At 44.0% G+C, this 15,422-nt stretch overlaps 1 protein-coding gene across 12 annotated transcripts in view; it reads left to right on the top strand.

Annotated features, from left to right (window-relative positions):
* p4ha1b (prolyl 4-hydroxylase, alpha polypeptide I b) overlaps positions 1–14,412 on the top strand; it is a 91,030-nt gene extending 76,618 nt beyond the window's left edge. For 7 of the 12 annotated variants that reach the window (XM_078199457.1, XM_078199453.1, XM_078199458.1 and 4 more), the window contains 5 exons: positions 243–296; positions 3,418–3,483; positions 6,065–6,133; positions 10,229–10,325; positions 12,208–14,412. In XM_078199457.1, coding sequence (XP_078055583.1) covers positions 243–296; positions 3,418–3,483; positions 6,065–6,133; positions 10,229–10,325; positions 12,208–12,278 — 357 coding nt within the window. In that variant the 3' untranslated portion in view covers positions 12,279–14,412. Of the gene's footprint in view, positions 1–129; positions 184–242; positions 297–3,417; positions 3,484–6,064; positions 6,134–10,228; positions 10,326–12,207 lie in introns of all 12 variants that reach the window. The other 5 variants (XM_078199459.1, XM_078199456.1, XM_078199452.1 and 2 more) reach the window with 1 other exon arrangement.
* The last annotated feature ends 1,010 nt before the right edge of the window (positions 14,413–15,422 follow it).

The raw sequence follows: 15,422 nt of genomic DNA, 5'->3' as shown, positions 1-15,422 counted from the left end.
AGTTTGAAGGTGGGTCATTATTGCCGATACGCTTCCTTTTCACTATGCACTAACCTTCTGAATAAGACTCGGTGCTTGTGAAATGCTGAGCATTTGACCAGATCTGTCTGACTTCTCGTTCTGCTATAGGTGGCCAATTATGGGGTTGGGGGCCAGTACGAGCCTCACTTTGACTTTGGACGGGTAAGTGTGTCACTGTTTCTTCTTCAGCTCTTTTTCCTCCATCTGTTTCTTTTTTTCAGGTGTCTAATTATGGCGTGGGAGGGCAGTATGAGCCCCACCATGACTTTGCTCGGGCAAGTTACAACTATTCCAAAACATTTCGCTTATTATAATAGGACTGCGTGAATAGACTAGTCCTAATGTTGCATGATAAGGCAGCATCTCATCCAGGGAAAATCATACGGGATTGATCAATATACAATTGATTTTTTTTCTTTGGAATCACTGAATGTTAGGTGATGGCTTTACCCATCACCAAGTTCAAGAACCAATTTAGTATGCACAAGATACTTTGGTAAGTTGAGTTGGGGCAAGTTATGGAGCAGGAAAGAGTATAGATTATTGGGATTTTCTTCTGCGGCAGTGAAGTGGGAACGTCTGGAATTTATTATTAGCTATGAAGTTGCAATAGCTCTAGTTTAATGAGAGTGTTGTGATGTGCATTAATGTCAATTCTGATACATCAAACCTCTTGTTAGAGTAGTACTGAAGGTATGTCATTGACATTCCACTGTCTTTAGTGACCAACAAATGTGTAGGAGATGTACAATTTGTCAAGAAGCCCTTTGACAAGTAAAGCCCAATGCAGTCTGACCAAAGAATTAGATCCATACATTATTTGACCCCTGCGATCTGTTGCGTTCTTCATTTATCTACAGATTCCCCTAGTTACATTCAGCTTCAGTTTTCTAATGAGGTATTTGAGAAGGCTCAGTGATAGATCTTTATATTGATCAATATATCCATCATTTATCAATGCTCACATACATGATTAATACCATGTTTCAGTAATCTTGGCTACAATTCAGGCATTCGCTCTATGATTCCTATAATCTTTCTCTATTCGAGTCAATATTTGTTTTGCCTTGGATGTGTATGACTGAGACAATATCCCGTAAAACTTCAGCACAATACAGGAGCACATTAATCGCAGGTTCTTTTCCCAACCCCGTTCTGTGAAAAGGTGTGTACATTTCAGCTGCAGATTAGAAGTTTTGATGATTTGTTCTGCAGACATGACAAGGGTGGCACAGTGGTTAGCACTGCTGCCTCACAGCTTCAGGGACCCCGGGTTCAATTCTGGCCTTGGGTCGCTGTTTGTGTGGAGTTTGCACATTCTCCCCATGTCTGCGTGGGTTACCTCCGGGTGCTCTGGCTTCCTCCCACAGATGTGCGGGTTAGGTGAATTGGCCATGCTAAATTTCCCCTTAGGGCCTCTAGATTTTTAGGTTAGGGAATTAGTGGGGTAGATATGTGGGGTTATGGGATAAGTCTGGATAAGAGTGCGTGCAGACTCGATGGGCCGAATGGCCTCTTTCTGCACTGTAGGCATTCTGTGACATTTTGAGTAGATCTCAGATGCGCAAGGTGCACTGTTTTAATATGTTCAGTTGAAGATTTATTGACCATAATATCCATCAAGAGAAAAGATTGACAGCTTATTGTTTTTAATATAGACATTATTCTACTGAATGGTTGTGAATAAGTTCTGCTGGAGGCGAATGTCTGCATTGGATTGAAGGAAGTTGTATTCTGGGTGTTAGGACAAGCATTTAATAAAAGTACTTAGTTGACCTTTTGTGTCATTTGTGATGCAAAGAAAAGGTTAAATATGTTTTAAGGAAGATTTCAGAATTTTATGGAGTAACTGAATTTATTTTAAATAAAATGAAAATGAGATAGCAAGTGTAGGCAGGAAATTCAGGTGGAATTTGAATGTTGCAAAGTGAAAGCGTCAGTTGCTGAAAGTGCTGATGAAACATTTCCAAAGAGGAAAGTCAAGAAGGCATACGGCATGCTTGCCTTCATCAGCCGGGGCATTGAGTTTAAAAATTGGCAAGTCATGTTGCAGCTTTATAGAACCTTAGTTAGGCCACGCTTGGAATATAGTGTTTAATTCTTGGTCGCCACACTACCAGAAGGATGTGGAGGTTTCGAAGAGGGTACAGAAAAGATTTACCAGGATGTTGCCTGGTTTGGAGAGCATTAGCTATGAGGAGAGGTTGGAGAAACTTGGTTTGTCCTCACTGGAACGACAGAGGTTGAGGGGCGACCTGATAGAAGTCTACAAGATTATGAGAGGCATGGACAGAGTGGATAGTCAGAAGCTTTTTCCCAGGGTGGAAGAGTCAATTACTTGGGGGCACAGGTTTAAGGTGCGAGGGGCAAGGTTTAAAGGAGATGTACGAGGCAGATTTTGTACACAGAGAGTAGTGGGTGCCTGGAACTCGTTGCCGGGGGAGGTAGTGGAAGCGGATACGGTAGTGACTTTTAAGGGGCATCTTGACAAATACATGAATAGGATGATAATAGAGGGATATGGTCCCCGGAAGGGTAGGGGGTTTCAGTTAAGTCGGGCAGCATGGTCGGTGCATGCTTGGAGGGCTGAAGGGCCTGTTTCTGTGCTGTAATTTTCTTTGTTCTTTGTTTGAGGAGGCTGTTGACATGTAAATGCTTGTAAGAGGCTGAAGCTCTGTATAGCCCTCCATGCTTGGTTCTGCTGATCACCTGTTATGGACTTCAGACTTGTACTGGCTACCTTAAGGGGAAGCTTCTCTGCATGTCTCCAAGATAGTGACTTTTCGATACCAAAGCCAGAAGACTATTGTCATTGTTGAAACTGGCCACTTTTGGATTGAAATGGAGTTCCTGTAACGTCTGGAAGATCGTAGTCTAAGGGGAAAGTTCACTTTGAGAAGCATTCAAGAAAAAAATAGTATGATTTTAAACAATGCATACTAATCACAAGAGGAATGGAGGTTAAAGTACTTGGGTTGGAGTCAGAAGGGGGCTTGTCTGTCTGAGGTAGGTAGAATGCAGAGGCATAATCAAAACCCGCTTTAATTTGGTACCGAATGTCACTTGGGAGACATTTCCAGATGGGACGCATGGCTTGATTCAGCTTGCTCTGCAATGTGCTACTGGGAAGAATCGCAATGACCCTCAAATCGAGGTCTGCAAAAAATTTAATCTGCAAACATCTACTGTGTTTATGGAATTGCTTTGTCTGCTGTTATATAGGAGGGGTGAATCCATTTGTCAAAGCATTTACGGGTGAGTGCTTCTTTTAAAATAGCAGAGAAAGGAATTGTACATAAATACATCATCATCATCATCGTTAATACTGGCACAGTAAAACTTTGTGGCTGATGTTACTGACATTGCATCAACTGTAGTGTTCTTTCCTTTGAATAGAAAGATGAACCCGACGCGTTCAAAGAGTTGGGAACTGGGAACAGGATTGCTACCTGGTTATTTTACGTAAGTAGAATTCATTCCGACACTTGCTTGATTTAAACTGGAACAATTAATTTGGAGATCTAGTTTATATGATTCGGTGCCTGTGGGTTTGGAGTCGCAAGATTGAAAATTGTGAGTGAGCTGTCTGTGTTTCAAGCAAGGTTTTGTGTAGGTGCTTTTATGTTTCAACAATGCTGCTAGTTTCTTTTGATTTGATTTATTATTGTCACATGTATTAGCATAAAGTGGAAAGTATTATTTCTTGTGCGCTGTACAGACAGAGCATACCGTTCATAGATAAGGAAATGAGAGAGTGCAGAATATAGTGTTACAGTCATAGCTAGGGTGTAGGGAAAGATCAACTTAGTGCAAGGTACGTCCATTCAAAATCTAATGGCAGCAGGGAAGAAGCTGTTCTTGAGTCGGTTGGTGTGTGACCTCAGACTTTTGTATCTTTTTCCCGACGGAAGAAGGTGGAGGAGAGAATATCCAAGGTGCATTGGGTCCTTAATTATGCTGGCTGCTTTGCCGAGGCAGCGGGAAGTGTAGACAGAGTCAATGGATGGGAGGCTGGTTTGCGTGATGGATTGGGCTACATTCACGACCTTTTGTAGTTCCTTGCGGTCTTGGGCAGAGCAGGAGCCCAGACCAAGCTGTGATACAACCAGAAAGAATGCTTTCTATGGTGCATCTGTAAACGTTGGTGAGAATCGTAGCTGACATGCCAAATTTCCTGAATCTTCTGAGAAAGTAGAGGCATTCTGACAAAAGTACACTAAAGATCTTGGGATGGATCACTGGAAGGGCTATTCTTGTTATACTGAATGTTGCTGCTTCAGAATGAGAACACAAATTGCACCCTTAACTCTCTACAGTTTGTATTTCTATGACATCTTTTTATCCCACGATGGATTTAAGGAACAAGTTCCCAATGCCAAGCCAGAGTTTGGTAAGAGGGGTTGGGCAATTGACCAAAGGTATAGCTGACAAGTTGCTTTTTTTGAAAATGAATAGAAAGCAGACACACTGGCAGATAAGGACGTGGAGGGAATTCCAGAGTGAAGCGACATGGTGACTGGGAATAAAGAGATCCGAGTTGGGAGAACGCGCGCGCCAAGATGTAGGGCCAGAAGAGATTGAATAGGTAGGGCAGAATAAGCTCAGGGAGCACACTGTTGTCAGTTCAAGTAAAAACATGTTTCCCAAAGAACACCGGCAGAACTTTCAGTCTGCAGTGTGCTCCTCGGAACTGTGTGAAAGGTTAAATGACTGCTCTCTTGGTCAGAGATTGCTGCAGCTTTCACTCAGCGGTAACTGCTTCTGTCTTTGGTACCAGACATCAAACCGAAGTCCCATCTTTCTATTCGGGTTGGTGGCGAAAAGTCCCGTGGCGCTATTTGAAAGAATTCTCCTGATGTCCTTGCCAACATTTAGCCATCAACCCACCCTGTGGGGGTGGGGAGGGGGGCAACTTAACTGATTGCTCATTAGATTTGCCAGCTTCTGAGCACATTGGCTGCCGTGTTTTGTCTATATTAGAGCAGTTCACTGCTGTGAAGTGATTTGGCATCTGCGCAGGACTTGAAAGGAGCGATGTAAATGTAACTTTGTTCTTCCTTTGAAAGGACAGGGGAACATACTCTAGAACTGAAGAGAGGACTCACCAATTTGAGATCCATCAATGTCAGGGTCGCTTTAATCTAGCCTCCGGGACTAGCTGCTTGATGACTAGTGTTTTTCAAATGGCAATAAAGACAGCAAGAATGTGCACTTTGATGCACAGTAACCTGTGACACACACGTTTTGGCAATGTCTTTTCAACTTCGAAGCAGTAAACGTGCCAAGCCCCGCAGGCCAAACTCACTGTGAATCCTGTGAGGTCGGGTAATTCAATTTCAGTGTTTGGCAATAAAGCTCATTGTGAGCAGTAGTTGAGAACGAGTGCTGATGGGATGTGAGAAGCCCTGTCATCAAAGGCACTACAAGCACACAGCATCATGCCCTTTTGCAAACAAGCTGAGGCACTTCAACCCTCTAATTAATATCTGATGCTGCTTTATTGAAACAGTAATTTCGATAAGAGAGCTCATTTCATAAACATTAAGAACTGATGCAGCCACAGTAAGCTCAGAAAGTAAAGAGGTGCTAGTTTGGACTACAATTCTTGGAGCACCGATGTGCGGGTTAGGTTGATTGGCCATGCTAAATTGACCCTAGTGTCAGGGGATCAGCGGGGTAAATATGTGTGTGTGTGAAAGGGATGGGGGCAGGGAAAGAGGAAAATAGGTAACGTGGTAACAATATATAGCATTGAGCCCATAATGAACGGGATTAGGGTTGGCGGGGGGGCATTGGACAGTGGGATCAGACAGAGATATATTTCAGTCCTCATTCTGTAATTATTTTGCTATTTAATAGGACCCATTCTGGTGCTTTAAGGAACATTAGACATCTGAGACAAAGATAATATGACAGCTTATTGAATTTTATTTGTGGCATGGCACTAATCGTAAAATGTTGCATATCCTTCATTGAATTTGCTGCAGTTCAGGAGATATTTTCCATTGTCCTTATGTTCTTCATTTTAATTTTATTCTGCTAGATGAGTGATGTAGCAGCCGGAGGAGCCACAGTTTTCCCCGAAGTAGGAGCAGCAGTGTGGCCACAGAAGGTACTGGCATTGATTTCTATCTCTCCTTCCACAGTCCAGTGCTTTCAGTCTCGCAGCCGCACCCTCTCTCCTGAGTGTGCGCTCACTCACTCGGACACTGGGAAGCTTTTTCCCAGGTCGGAGGTGACGATCACGAGGGGTCACGGGCTCAAGGTGAGGGGGGCGAGGTATAACTCAGATATCAGAGGGACGTTTTTTTACACAGAGGGTGGTGGGGGCCTGGAATGCGCTGCCAAGTAGGGTGGTGGAGGCAGACACGCTGGCATCGTTTAAGACTTACCTGGATAGTCACATGAGCAGTCTGGGAATGGAGGGATACAAACGAATGGTCTCGTTGGACCAATGAGCGGCACAGGCTTGGAGGGCCGAAGGGCCTGTTTCCTGTGCTGCACTGTTCTTTGTTCTTTGTTTGTTCTTTGTTCCTCTTCCTTGCACTTAGTGAAGTCTCTGTTGTCTGTCCGTGCCTTGCTTTCACCATCCTTGTCTGTTTAACTCAATGTTATCCAAATTAGGTGAGTGGAATTGGTGGAATGAAAGGGAACCTATCGATCAGCGGGTTCCACAAGGCAGATTTCTGAATGGACCTTTTGCAAACAAGCTGAGGCCCTTTGACCCTCTAATTAATATCTGATGCTGCTTTATTGAAACAATAATATCAATAAGAGAGCTCATTTCATAAACATTAAGAACTGATGCAGTCACAGTAAGCTCAGAAAGTAAAGAGGTGCTAGTTTGGACTACAATTCTTGGAGCACCGATGTGCGGGTTAGGTTGATTGGCCATGCTAAATTGACCCTAGTGTCAGGGGATCAGCAGGGTAAATATGTGGGGTTAAAGGACTAGGGCCTGGGTGGGATTGTGGTCGGTGCAGACTCAATGGGCCGAATGGCCTCCTGCACTGTAGGGGTTCTATGGCTTCTATGAAAAGATATTGAAAGATAGCCTGACCATGGCATTAGGCAACAGGACACATCGCAGGGCGATCACAGGATATTTGAGCCCTGATTTATATATTCCAAACGGGGAGTTTGTATTCTTATCTAGGCCTTTGCAGGGTTGGAGAGGAAGAGTGAGGGGAAAGGTGGGGGGTGGGGTGTAATATTGGTGGGAGCTGTCAATCAGAAAATGGCTTGGCCCAGTTAACCTTTCTTCTCAACCCTTACGCAACATGATTAACAGAGATGTGACATTGTGTAAACTAAGCCAGGGAGATGGTCCCAGAGAGAATTGGAGGACGGCACGGTAGCACAGTGGTTAGCACTGCTGCCTCACAGCGCCAGGGACCCAGGTTCAATTTCGGCCTCGGGTCACTGTCTGTGCGGAGTCTGCACGTTCTCCCCATGTCTGCGTGGGTTTCCTCTGGATGCTCCGGTTTCCTCCCACAATCCAAAGATGTGCGGGTTAGGTGGATTGGCCATGCTAAATTGACCCTAGTGTCAGGGGGATTAGCAGGGTAAATATGTGGGAATAGGGCCTGAGTGGGATTGTGGTCGGTGCAGACTCGATAGGCCAAATGGCCTCCTTCTGCACTGTAAAGATTCTATGAGGTAGCAGTCTCATCTCTTGAGTCAACGGGTTGATTTCGCATTCCAGATCAGAACTTGAGCACATAATGGAGGCAGCAGTGATGGAGTGCAGTATTATCAGAAGCGTTGTCTTTCAGTTGAGATATTTAACCAGTGCCCACCTGCTTGGCCTCGTGATTGCAAAACCTACTCAAAGAGGAAGGAGCAGGGGAGTTCTCCAGGAATCCCGGTTAACAATTAAACCTCAACCAACACCCACCCAAACAGATAATCTGGTCACGTGTCCCACTGCTCTTTGTGGAACCTTGCCTCACACACACTGGTTGTTGCATTCGCCTACAGTACAATAATGGCCATGTTTGAAAAGTTGGCTTTGGGGTGTCCTGGGGATGTGAAAGATGCGATATAAATGTCGATTTATTTATTCCTTAAGTAAAAGGGTAACATCAGAGGAAGTGATAGCTGGAATGTGTTTATTAATTGTCTTATAAGAAAAGGTTGCACAGACTGGGCTTGTTTCCACTAGAGTTTAGAAGAGTGAGAGATGACTTGATTGGAGTATATAAGATCCTGAACAGTCTCAACAAGGTGGACTTGGAAAGAATGTTTCCTCTTGTGGATGAGTCCAGAACTAGGGGACACTGTTATAAAATTAGAGTTGTCCTTAAAGGACAAGAGATGAGGAGAAAATGTTTAAGTTGTGCAACTTTAAGTTGTTGGAATTCTGTGGGTCACTGAATATTTTTAGGTAGGCAAGAGGATCGAAGGTTATCGAGGGTAGATGAGAACGTGGAATTTGGAACACAAACTGATCAGCCATGATCTTACTGAATGACAGAATAGGCTTGAAGGACCTACTTCTGCACCTAGTTCATACGTTCGTAAAATATGGAAAGAAGAGTGAGGAACATTCAAGGAAGCTTTGAATACACAATTGTTAATGCAACACAGGATTTTAATTAGCACATTCAATGTCAGTTGGAACTGCGCTTCTAGCACTTAAATAATTCCTTCCTAACAATTTGGGTTTTTTTGGTTTTTTTAAGTATCCAGTGTTTGCTAGACATTTGATTTGATTTATTATTGTCACATATATTAACATACGGTGAAAAGTATTGTTTCTTGCGCACTATACATACAAAGCATACCATTCATAGAGAAGGAAACGAGAGAGTGCAGAATGTAGTGTTACATTCATAGCTAGGGTGTAGAGAAAGATCAACTCAATGCGAGGTAAGTCCATTCAAAAGTCTGACAGCAGCAGGGAAGAAGCTGTTCTTGAGTCGGTTGGTACATGACCTCAGACTTTTGTATCTTTTTCCCGACAGAAGAAGGTGGAAAAAAGAATGTCCAGGGTGCGTGGGGTCCTTAATTATGCTGGCTGCTTTGCCGAGGCAGCGGGAAGTATAGACAGAGTCAATGGGTGGGAGGCTGGTTTACGTGATGGATTGGGCTGCATTCACGACCTTTTGTAGTTCCTTGCGGTCTTGGGCAGAGCATGAGCCCATACCAAGCTGTGATACATCCAGAAAGAATGCTTTCTATGGTGCATCTGTAAAAGTTGGTGAGAGCTGTAGCTGACGTGCCAAATTTCCTTAGTCATATTTAGACATCAATAGAAAAGAAAGACTTGCATTTAGAGGCTTCAACCATCTCCTTTTCAAAGGAATTTGTCTGGAAAGAACCAACCTGAAGTGTAGCGACTATTAATGCAGCAAGAGATATTTTGCAGACAGCAGTGGAATGAATGGCGAGTTCATGCGGCTGCTAGTGATGTTTGTTGAGAGAGACGCCAGGAAACACTCTGACTGGCAACGTCGAATCTTTTTAACATTCATTTCATCCACTGCAGCAGACAGATTTGATTTGGTGTCTTACTCAAACCTCCACCAATGAGACATTCCCTCCCTAGTGCCCGCAAGTGTGTGCCCAGATATAACTGATGCAGTTTGTTTGTGGTGGAGGTGTTCCCACCTTAGTCAGTCCTACTTCATGATGTAAAAGAACGGGCCAACGTTCACAGATCATTAAGCTGCGACACCGATACTGCAATTTGTCGAGAAATTCTTTGGTTTCTTTTGTGGCCCTGTTGCTGCTGATTCTTTCTTTGATGGGGGAAAAAAATTAAGCTAAATTCGAATCAGTCTGCTCAATCGAGTTATAGAGATTTACAGCATGGAAACAGGCCCTTCGGCCCTACATGTCCGTGCTGACCAGGTTCCCTAAACCGAACTAGTCCCGTTTGCCTGCGTTTGGCCCATATCCCTCTAAACCTTTCCCATCCACGTACCTGTCCAAATGTCTTTTAAGTGTTGTAATTGTACCCGCCTCTACCACCTCCTCTTAATGTGCCAACCTGGCTTAAAAATGGATGTAATTTTTATCAAAAATGCACGAGATGGAATTAGCTGGGGCTAATTCCATCACGATTTCAAGATCGTTTAAAGAATTGGTCAGCTATCCTTCACGGGTATTCAGCAGAAGCTGTTGGCATTATTGTGCTCACAGGGTGTGTTAACCAGTTTATTGGCTTGTAATGTTGAGACGCTTTTGGGTGCTTAACTTGCAGGGCTCAGCAGTCTTTTGGTTCAACCTTTTTCCCAGTGGAGAGGGTGATTACAGCACTCGGCATGCAGCTTGTCCAGTATTAGTAGGAAACAAATGGGGTGAGTACAGACAATGCTTCACGTCAGTTTTGGAGGGACTGTGGATGCGTGTTAGCCACATGCTGCGTGATTGTCAACCTTCTCCTTCTCGTTAATACCAAGGTTTTACTGTACACTTACAATCTATAGCAGGAACTCAAGAGGGGCCGTGAAACACTGCACGGACTGTACACATGATGTGGAGATGCCGGCGTTGGACTGGGATAAACACAGTAAGAGTTTTAACAACACCAGGTTTATTATTATTTATTATTTGCTACCAAGTAAACCTGTTGGACTTTAACCTGGTGTTGTTTAAAACTCAGACTGTACACCTCAGTCATTCCCTTTAGAGGACGTGAGACAGCACTGTTGACAACTTTCTTGTCAAAGGCCACGTACCCCAGGCAATCTTTTTTCTCTAGAACCATGCAAAATCTTGCGTTTACATTGTTCCAGTACATTGTGACATTGCGAATGGTAAAAATGGCCAAGAGGTGCTAACTGATCCTCTTGAGTTCCATTCTTCCAGCTCCAAACAATCGTATGTTTAGGATGATCCTTTCGAGGGCAACTCCTTCCCAATGCCACCCCCATGCTATTCATTGAATTCTGCAGTAAGGAGGCCATTCGGCCCATTGTGCCTGTGCTGGATCTTTGGAAGACCTAAACGTATTGGCTGCATTACCGGCCCTCTTCCTCTGCCCTTTTATATTTTTATTTTTTTCAAAAGTTTAGCCACAGACCTTTGAAGAGCTTTAATAGAATTTGGTTCCACCACAATTTTCAGTAGGGTGTACCTTGTTCTAACACCCTTCTGCCCTCCTAACCACCGAGATAAAATTCTTCAAATAAGTTACAGCAATATCACTTTTTTTAAAAATGTAGTGTTTAATATGAGGCAAAAATACATCCCAGCTGTAACCATTCCTCAGTCATAAAATCCCTACAGTACAGAAGGGCCATTCAGCCCATCTAGTGTGCACCGACTCTCCCACAGAGCATCCTACCTAGGCTCACCCAGCGACCTATCCCCGTAGCCACACTGATTTACCCCGCTAATCCCCCTAACCTACACCTCTTTGTACACTAAGGTGCAATTTAGCTTGGCCAATCCACCTAACCTGCACATCTTTTGAGTGTGGGAGGGATACTGGAGCACCCAGAGGAAACCCACGCAGACACGGGGAGAACGTGCAAACGCCACGCAGTCACTCAAGGCTGGAATTGAACCCAGGTCACCTTCCTTACACAAATTTGCCACTTGAAGAGTGAGAACAGCCCAGTGACTTGTTCCTGGGTAATTGTGAAACACCTTCTCAAGTCACATCCTGTATTTTCTACTACCTCACTGAATCTTCTGTTCATTCTATCTGTTCACGGATGGAAAGTTGAAAAGGACTAAACAATCGAATGTGTGGTGGAATTTTTGTCTACTCGTGAGGTTTTCTTTAAAAATTGCACCGTGCATGAATGAACCGTCAGGCAACAGAGATATATTGGTCTCTACACCAAGTTAACAAGGTACTTGGCTGTCTGGGGATGGGAAATAAATGCTGGCTTTGTCTACATCTTGTGAATGAATAAATGTTTTAGAACAAGACGGATGAGCTCTCATTGAATAAGTTTAACAATACTGCATTTTGAACTTTCTGCTTTGTATTTTTTTAAAGGGGCCTCACCATGTGGAGCACTGGACCCCACGCTAAGCCTTTATTTATCAAGGATGTTTTAGCGTTGCGTACACATGATGTTGCCAGCTGTTTGTACATCTTTAATAGACCCTAAAATGGGGGGATGGACAGTGGTGGTTTATCCCATGAGGGTGGGTCTAGCCTGGTGGGGCAGTGGGAGCCGGCAATATTTTTACTCACACCTTGTGTCCATTTGGCTGTTTTTTCAGTGTCGAATAAATGGATCCACGAACGCGGGCAAGAATTCCGAAGAAGATGTAACTTGTCGGAGTTTGACTGATACGCCCTAACCGTGTGCGTGAATCATCCTCCCTCTGCCCACACCACTTACACTACAGCGCGATTATTGTTTAGACTCCAACATCGTTCACTGTCTTTGCCCCAACACCCCACCCCGAGAGTCTGCCTGACTTGAAGACTTTCCGGTTGACAGTTACACAAAGACCTGGGCAGAAAGGTTCATGTTTTGTAATCCTTTCCGTTGACGGGCTTTGACTGAAGCAGGCAGGGCTGGTTACAAGACTGGAAATTGTTTGTTATTTTTTCTGCAATCATTAAATCTTCCACTAACACTACATTTCTCCTAATTTTTAGAGAATTTTTGTTTTTGCTAGAAAGATGCCCGGTTCTTTTCAACAAACAGATTACTTAAAGGGGTGATTTCACAATCCTGAGATCCTAGTGTGAAGCCGCACCCTCAGTGGGCACGCTATTCTTGCTGGGAGCAAAGATTGTGCTGTCATCCCTCTGAAAGTATGCTCTCTTTGGGCACTTGTCGCATCCATGTGGCTTTCAGGAATCATTCTGTTTGAAACTGCTTCTCATAATTTGAACTGTCCCTCACGGAATGCAGCAGCGAAAGGGTGGGGCTTGTTGCCTCACCTGATTAACTAGGTGTTTCCCAAATGGGGCTTCCTGCCGCTGTGTTTGCTAGATTAGTGTGGACGGGAAGTGCCCCGGTGTTGACTTTAGCAGTACGTTATTCCTTGCTTTAAGTGTAAGAAAATCATTTGAACCTTGAAGCTTTTCTAAAAACTGATGAGCACTCCAGTGAATCATTGATTTCGAACCATTTCAAAAAAAATATTGTATTGCCAAGAGATTTTCAGTTTCACCTTTACGGAGAGGTGGCTGCGAAATGGTTTATTTCAATAAGGTGGTAGTTTTTGTGCTGCATTCCACCATGTGTTTGTGCATACCAGTAATAATTCCCATTGTGTTGCCCTATACATGTATGGTGTGCTCCAAATGCAAGACTGAGATCATAAGAGCAGAATTAGGCCACTTGGCCCATCGAGTCTGCTCCGCCATTCAATCATGAATCATAGAATCCCTAAGGTACAGAAGGAGGCCATTCGGCCCATCGAGTCTGTACCGACCACAATCCCACCCTGCCCCTATTCCCGTAACCCCACACATTTATCCTGCTAATCCCCCTGACGCTAAGGGTCAATTTAGCATGGCCAGTCAACCTAACCCGCACATCTTTGGAGTGTGGGAGGAAACTGGAGCACCCGGAGGAAACCCACGGAGAACGTGCAAACTCCACACAGACAGTGACCCGAGGCCGGAATTGAACCTGGGACCCTGGCGCTGTGAGGCAGCAGTGCTAACCACTGTGCCACCGAGCCGCCTCAAATGGCAGATATTTTTCTCATCCCCATTCTCCTGCCTTTTCCCCTTAACCCCTGATCATTAATCAAGAACCTATCTATCTCTGCCTTAAAGACACTCAATGACCTGGCCTCCACTGCCTTCTGCGGCACTTGATGCAGTTTTGCACAGAATTTCAACATCACACCTAACATTTGCTACTCTTTCTAACTGTTCACTGCCACCTCCAGCCTAACCCATTGAAACATGTGAACTGTATCCTGTGACAACGTCAACTCATTATTCCAGCAGTGAGAATCCGTCGGGTCCTCCGCAAAAGTGTGCCCCCCTTGTTTTAAACATCATTTGGCAAAAAAAAATGTGATCATTGTGTACCTACAAGGAAGACTGAATTGTTACTTGGAACTGTCTCTTCCCGTGTGTGTGTTTGTTTTTTAAAAAAATATATATTTCACAAGCATCATTGCTCCTTTCTTCCTTTCCTAGTTTACCTAGAAAATCATGTCGTTATAAAAGGAACAGACACTGGGTAAACATTTTCAATAGACGGTAAACTTTTTCAATAGATAAGTGTGAAAAATGATGAAAGTGAGAACTTCTAAACTGTGAAAGGTTTACGAAGGGTTGGTTGTTGGTGGAGGGAGAATAGTCTGACGGAATAGCATCGATGGAACAATCAAATTTCCACGTGAATTTTTTTCAAAAGTGTTTATTCTGTACTGTCAATTGGAGAAATGTGTATTTATATATCTTTTATTTTAAAAATAAAACCAGCCCTTATCTCTGTTTTCTTAAAATACCACCTTCTTCAGTCTCTTTATTTTGTACTTGGTAGTTTCCGACTCAGCACACCACACAAACCTCTGCCTCAGGAATGCAGCGCAGTCCAGAGCTGATTGATCCAAGCCTGATGGTGCCAAACCTGCCAGGTCGCCAGGATGCGAGAGGAGAAAGCTACTGGATTTATCCAGGGATCGGAACACATGCTGAAGTCTCACAGCTTCACAACACCAGGTTAAAGTCCAACAGGTTTATTTGGAATCACGAGCTTTCGGAGTGCTGCTGCTTCATCAGGTGAGTGGAGAGTTGGGTTCACAAACACGGCATATATAGACACAGACTCAATTGCAAGATAATGGTTGGAATGTGAGTCTTAACAGGTAATCAAGACTTGTGCCCCAAGTTGTTGAACCCAACTCTCCATTCACCTGATGAAGGAGCAGCGCTCCGAAAGCTCGTGATCCCAAATAAACCTATTGGACTTTAACCTGGTGTTGTGAGACTTCTTACTGTGCCCCATCCCAGTCCAACGCCGGCATCTCCGCATCCTAGTTAACAGCTTGTTTAAAATCAGCACAATTTCTCCACCTTTAAATTTAAAGAACTATTATTTTGATTTTACTCCTGGGTTATAGACAGGGCAACTGTTGATGCCAAAGCGGGGAGACCCGGGGGGCGAGGCAAAGAGGGTGACAGGCTCCGGATTCCATGGTGGGGAGGGCCCATGGTCAGATCGTCCACTTGCCACTAGATTTCCCCCAAAATCTTGCACATCAAGAAGGGTTTGCCTGCAAGGTTGGGAGTTTCCATGAGTCTTGTCTCTGGAAGGCTCAAGATGGAGGTCATCAGACCAGGAAATTCCTATTTTTTGTCCCAACAAATAGTTCCTTTTGGAACCAAAGTCTTTTTTCTCCCTATTTGAGCCACCTCTGGACCTGATTATGGTGTTCCCAAGTGGTTTGGAACATAAGAGCTTGAACAGGAGTAGGCAATTCAGCCCCTCAAGCCTGCTTCGTCATTCAAAATGATC

This window comes from Mustelus asterias, chromosome 28, assembly GCF_964213995.1.
Source record: "Mustelus asterias chromosome 28, sMusAst1.hap1.1, whole genome shotgun sequence".
Taxonomy (NCBI): Eukaryota; Metazoa; Chordata; class Chondrichthyes; order Carcharhiniformes; family Triakidae; genus Mustelus; species Mustelus asterias.
The sequence above is the reverse complement of the archived record's forward strand: the minus strand, read 5'-3'. Positions and strand labels throughout refer to the sequence as shown.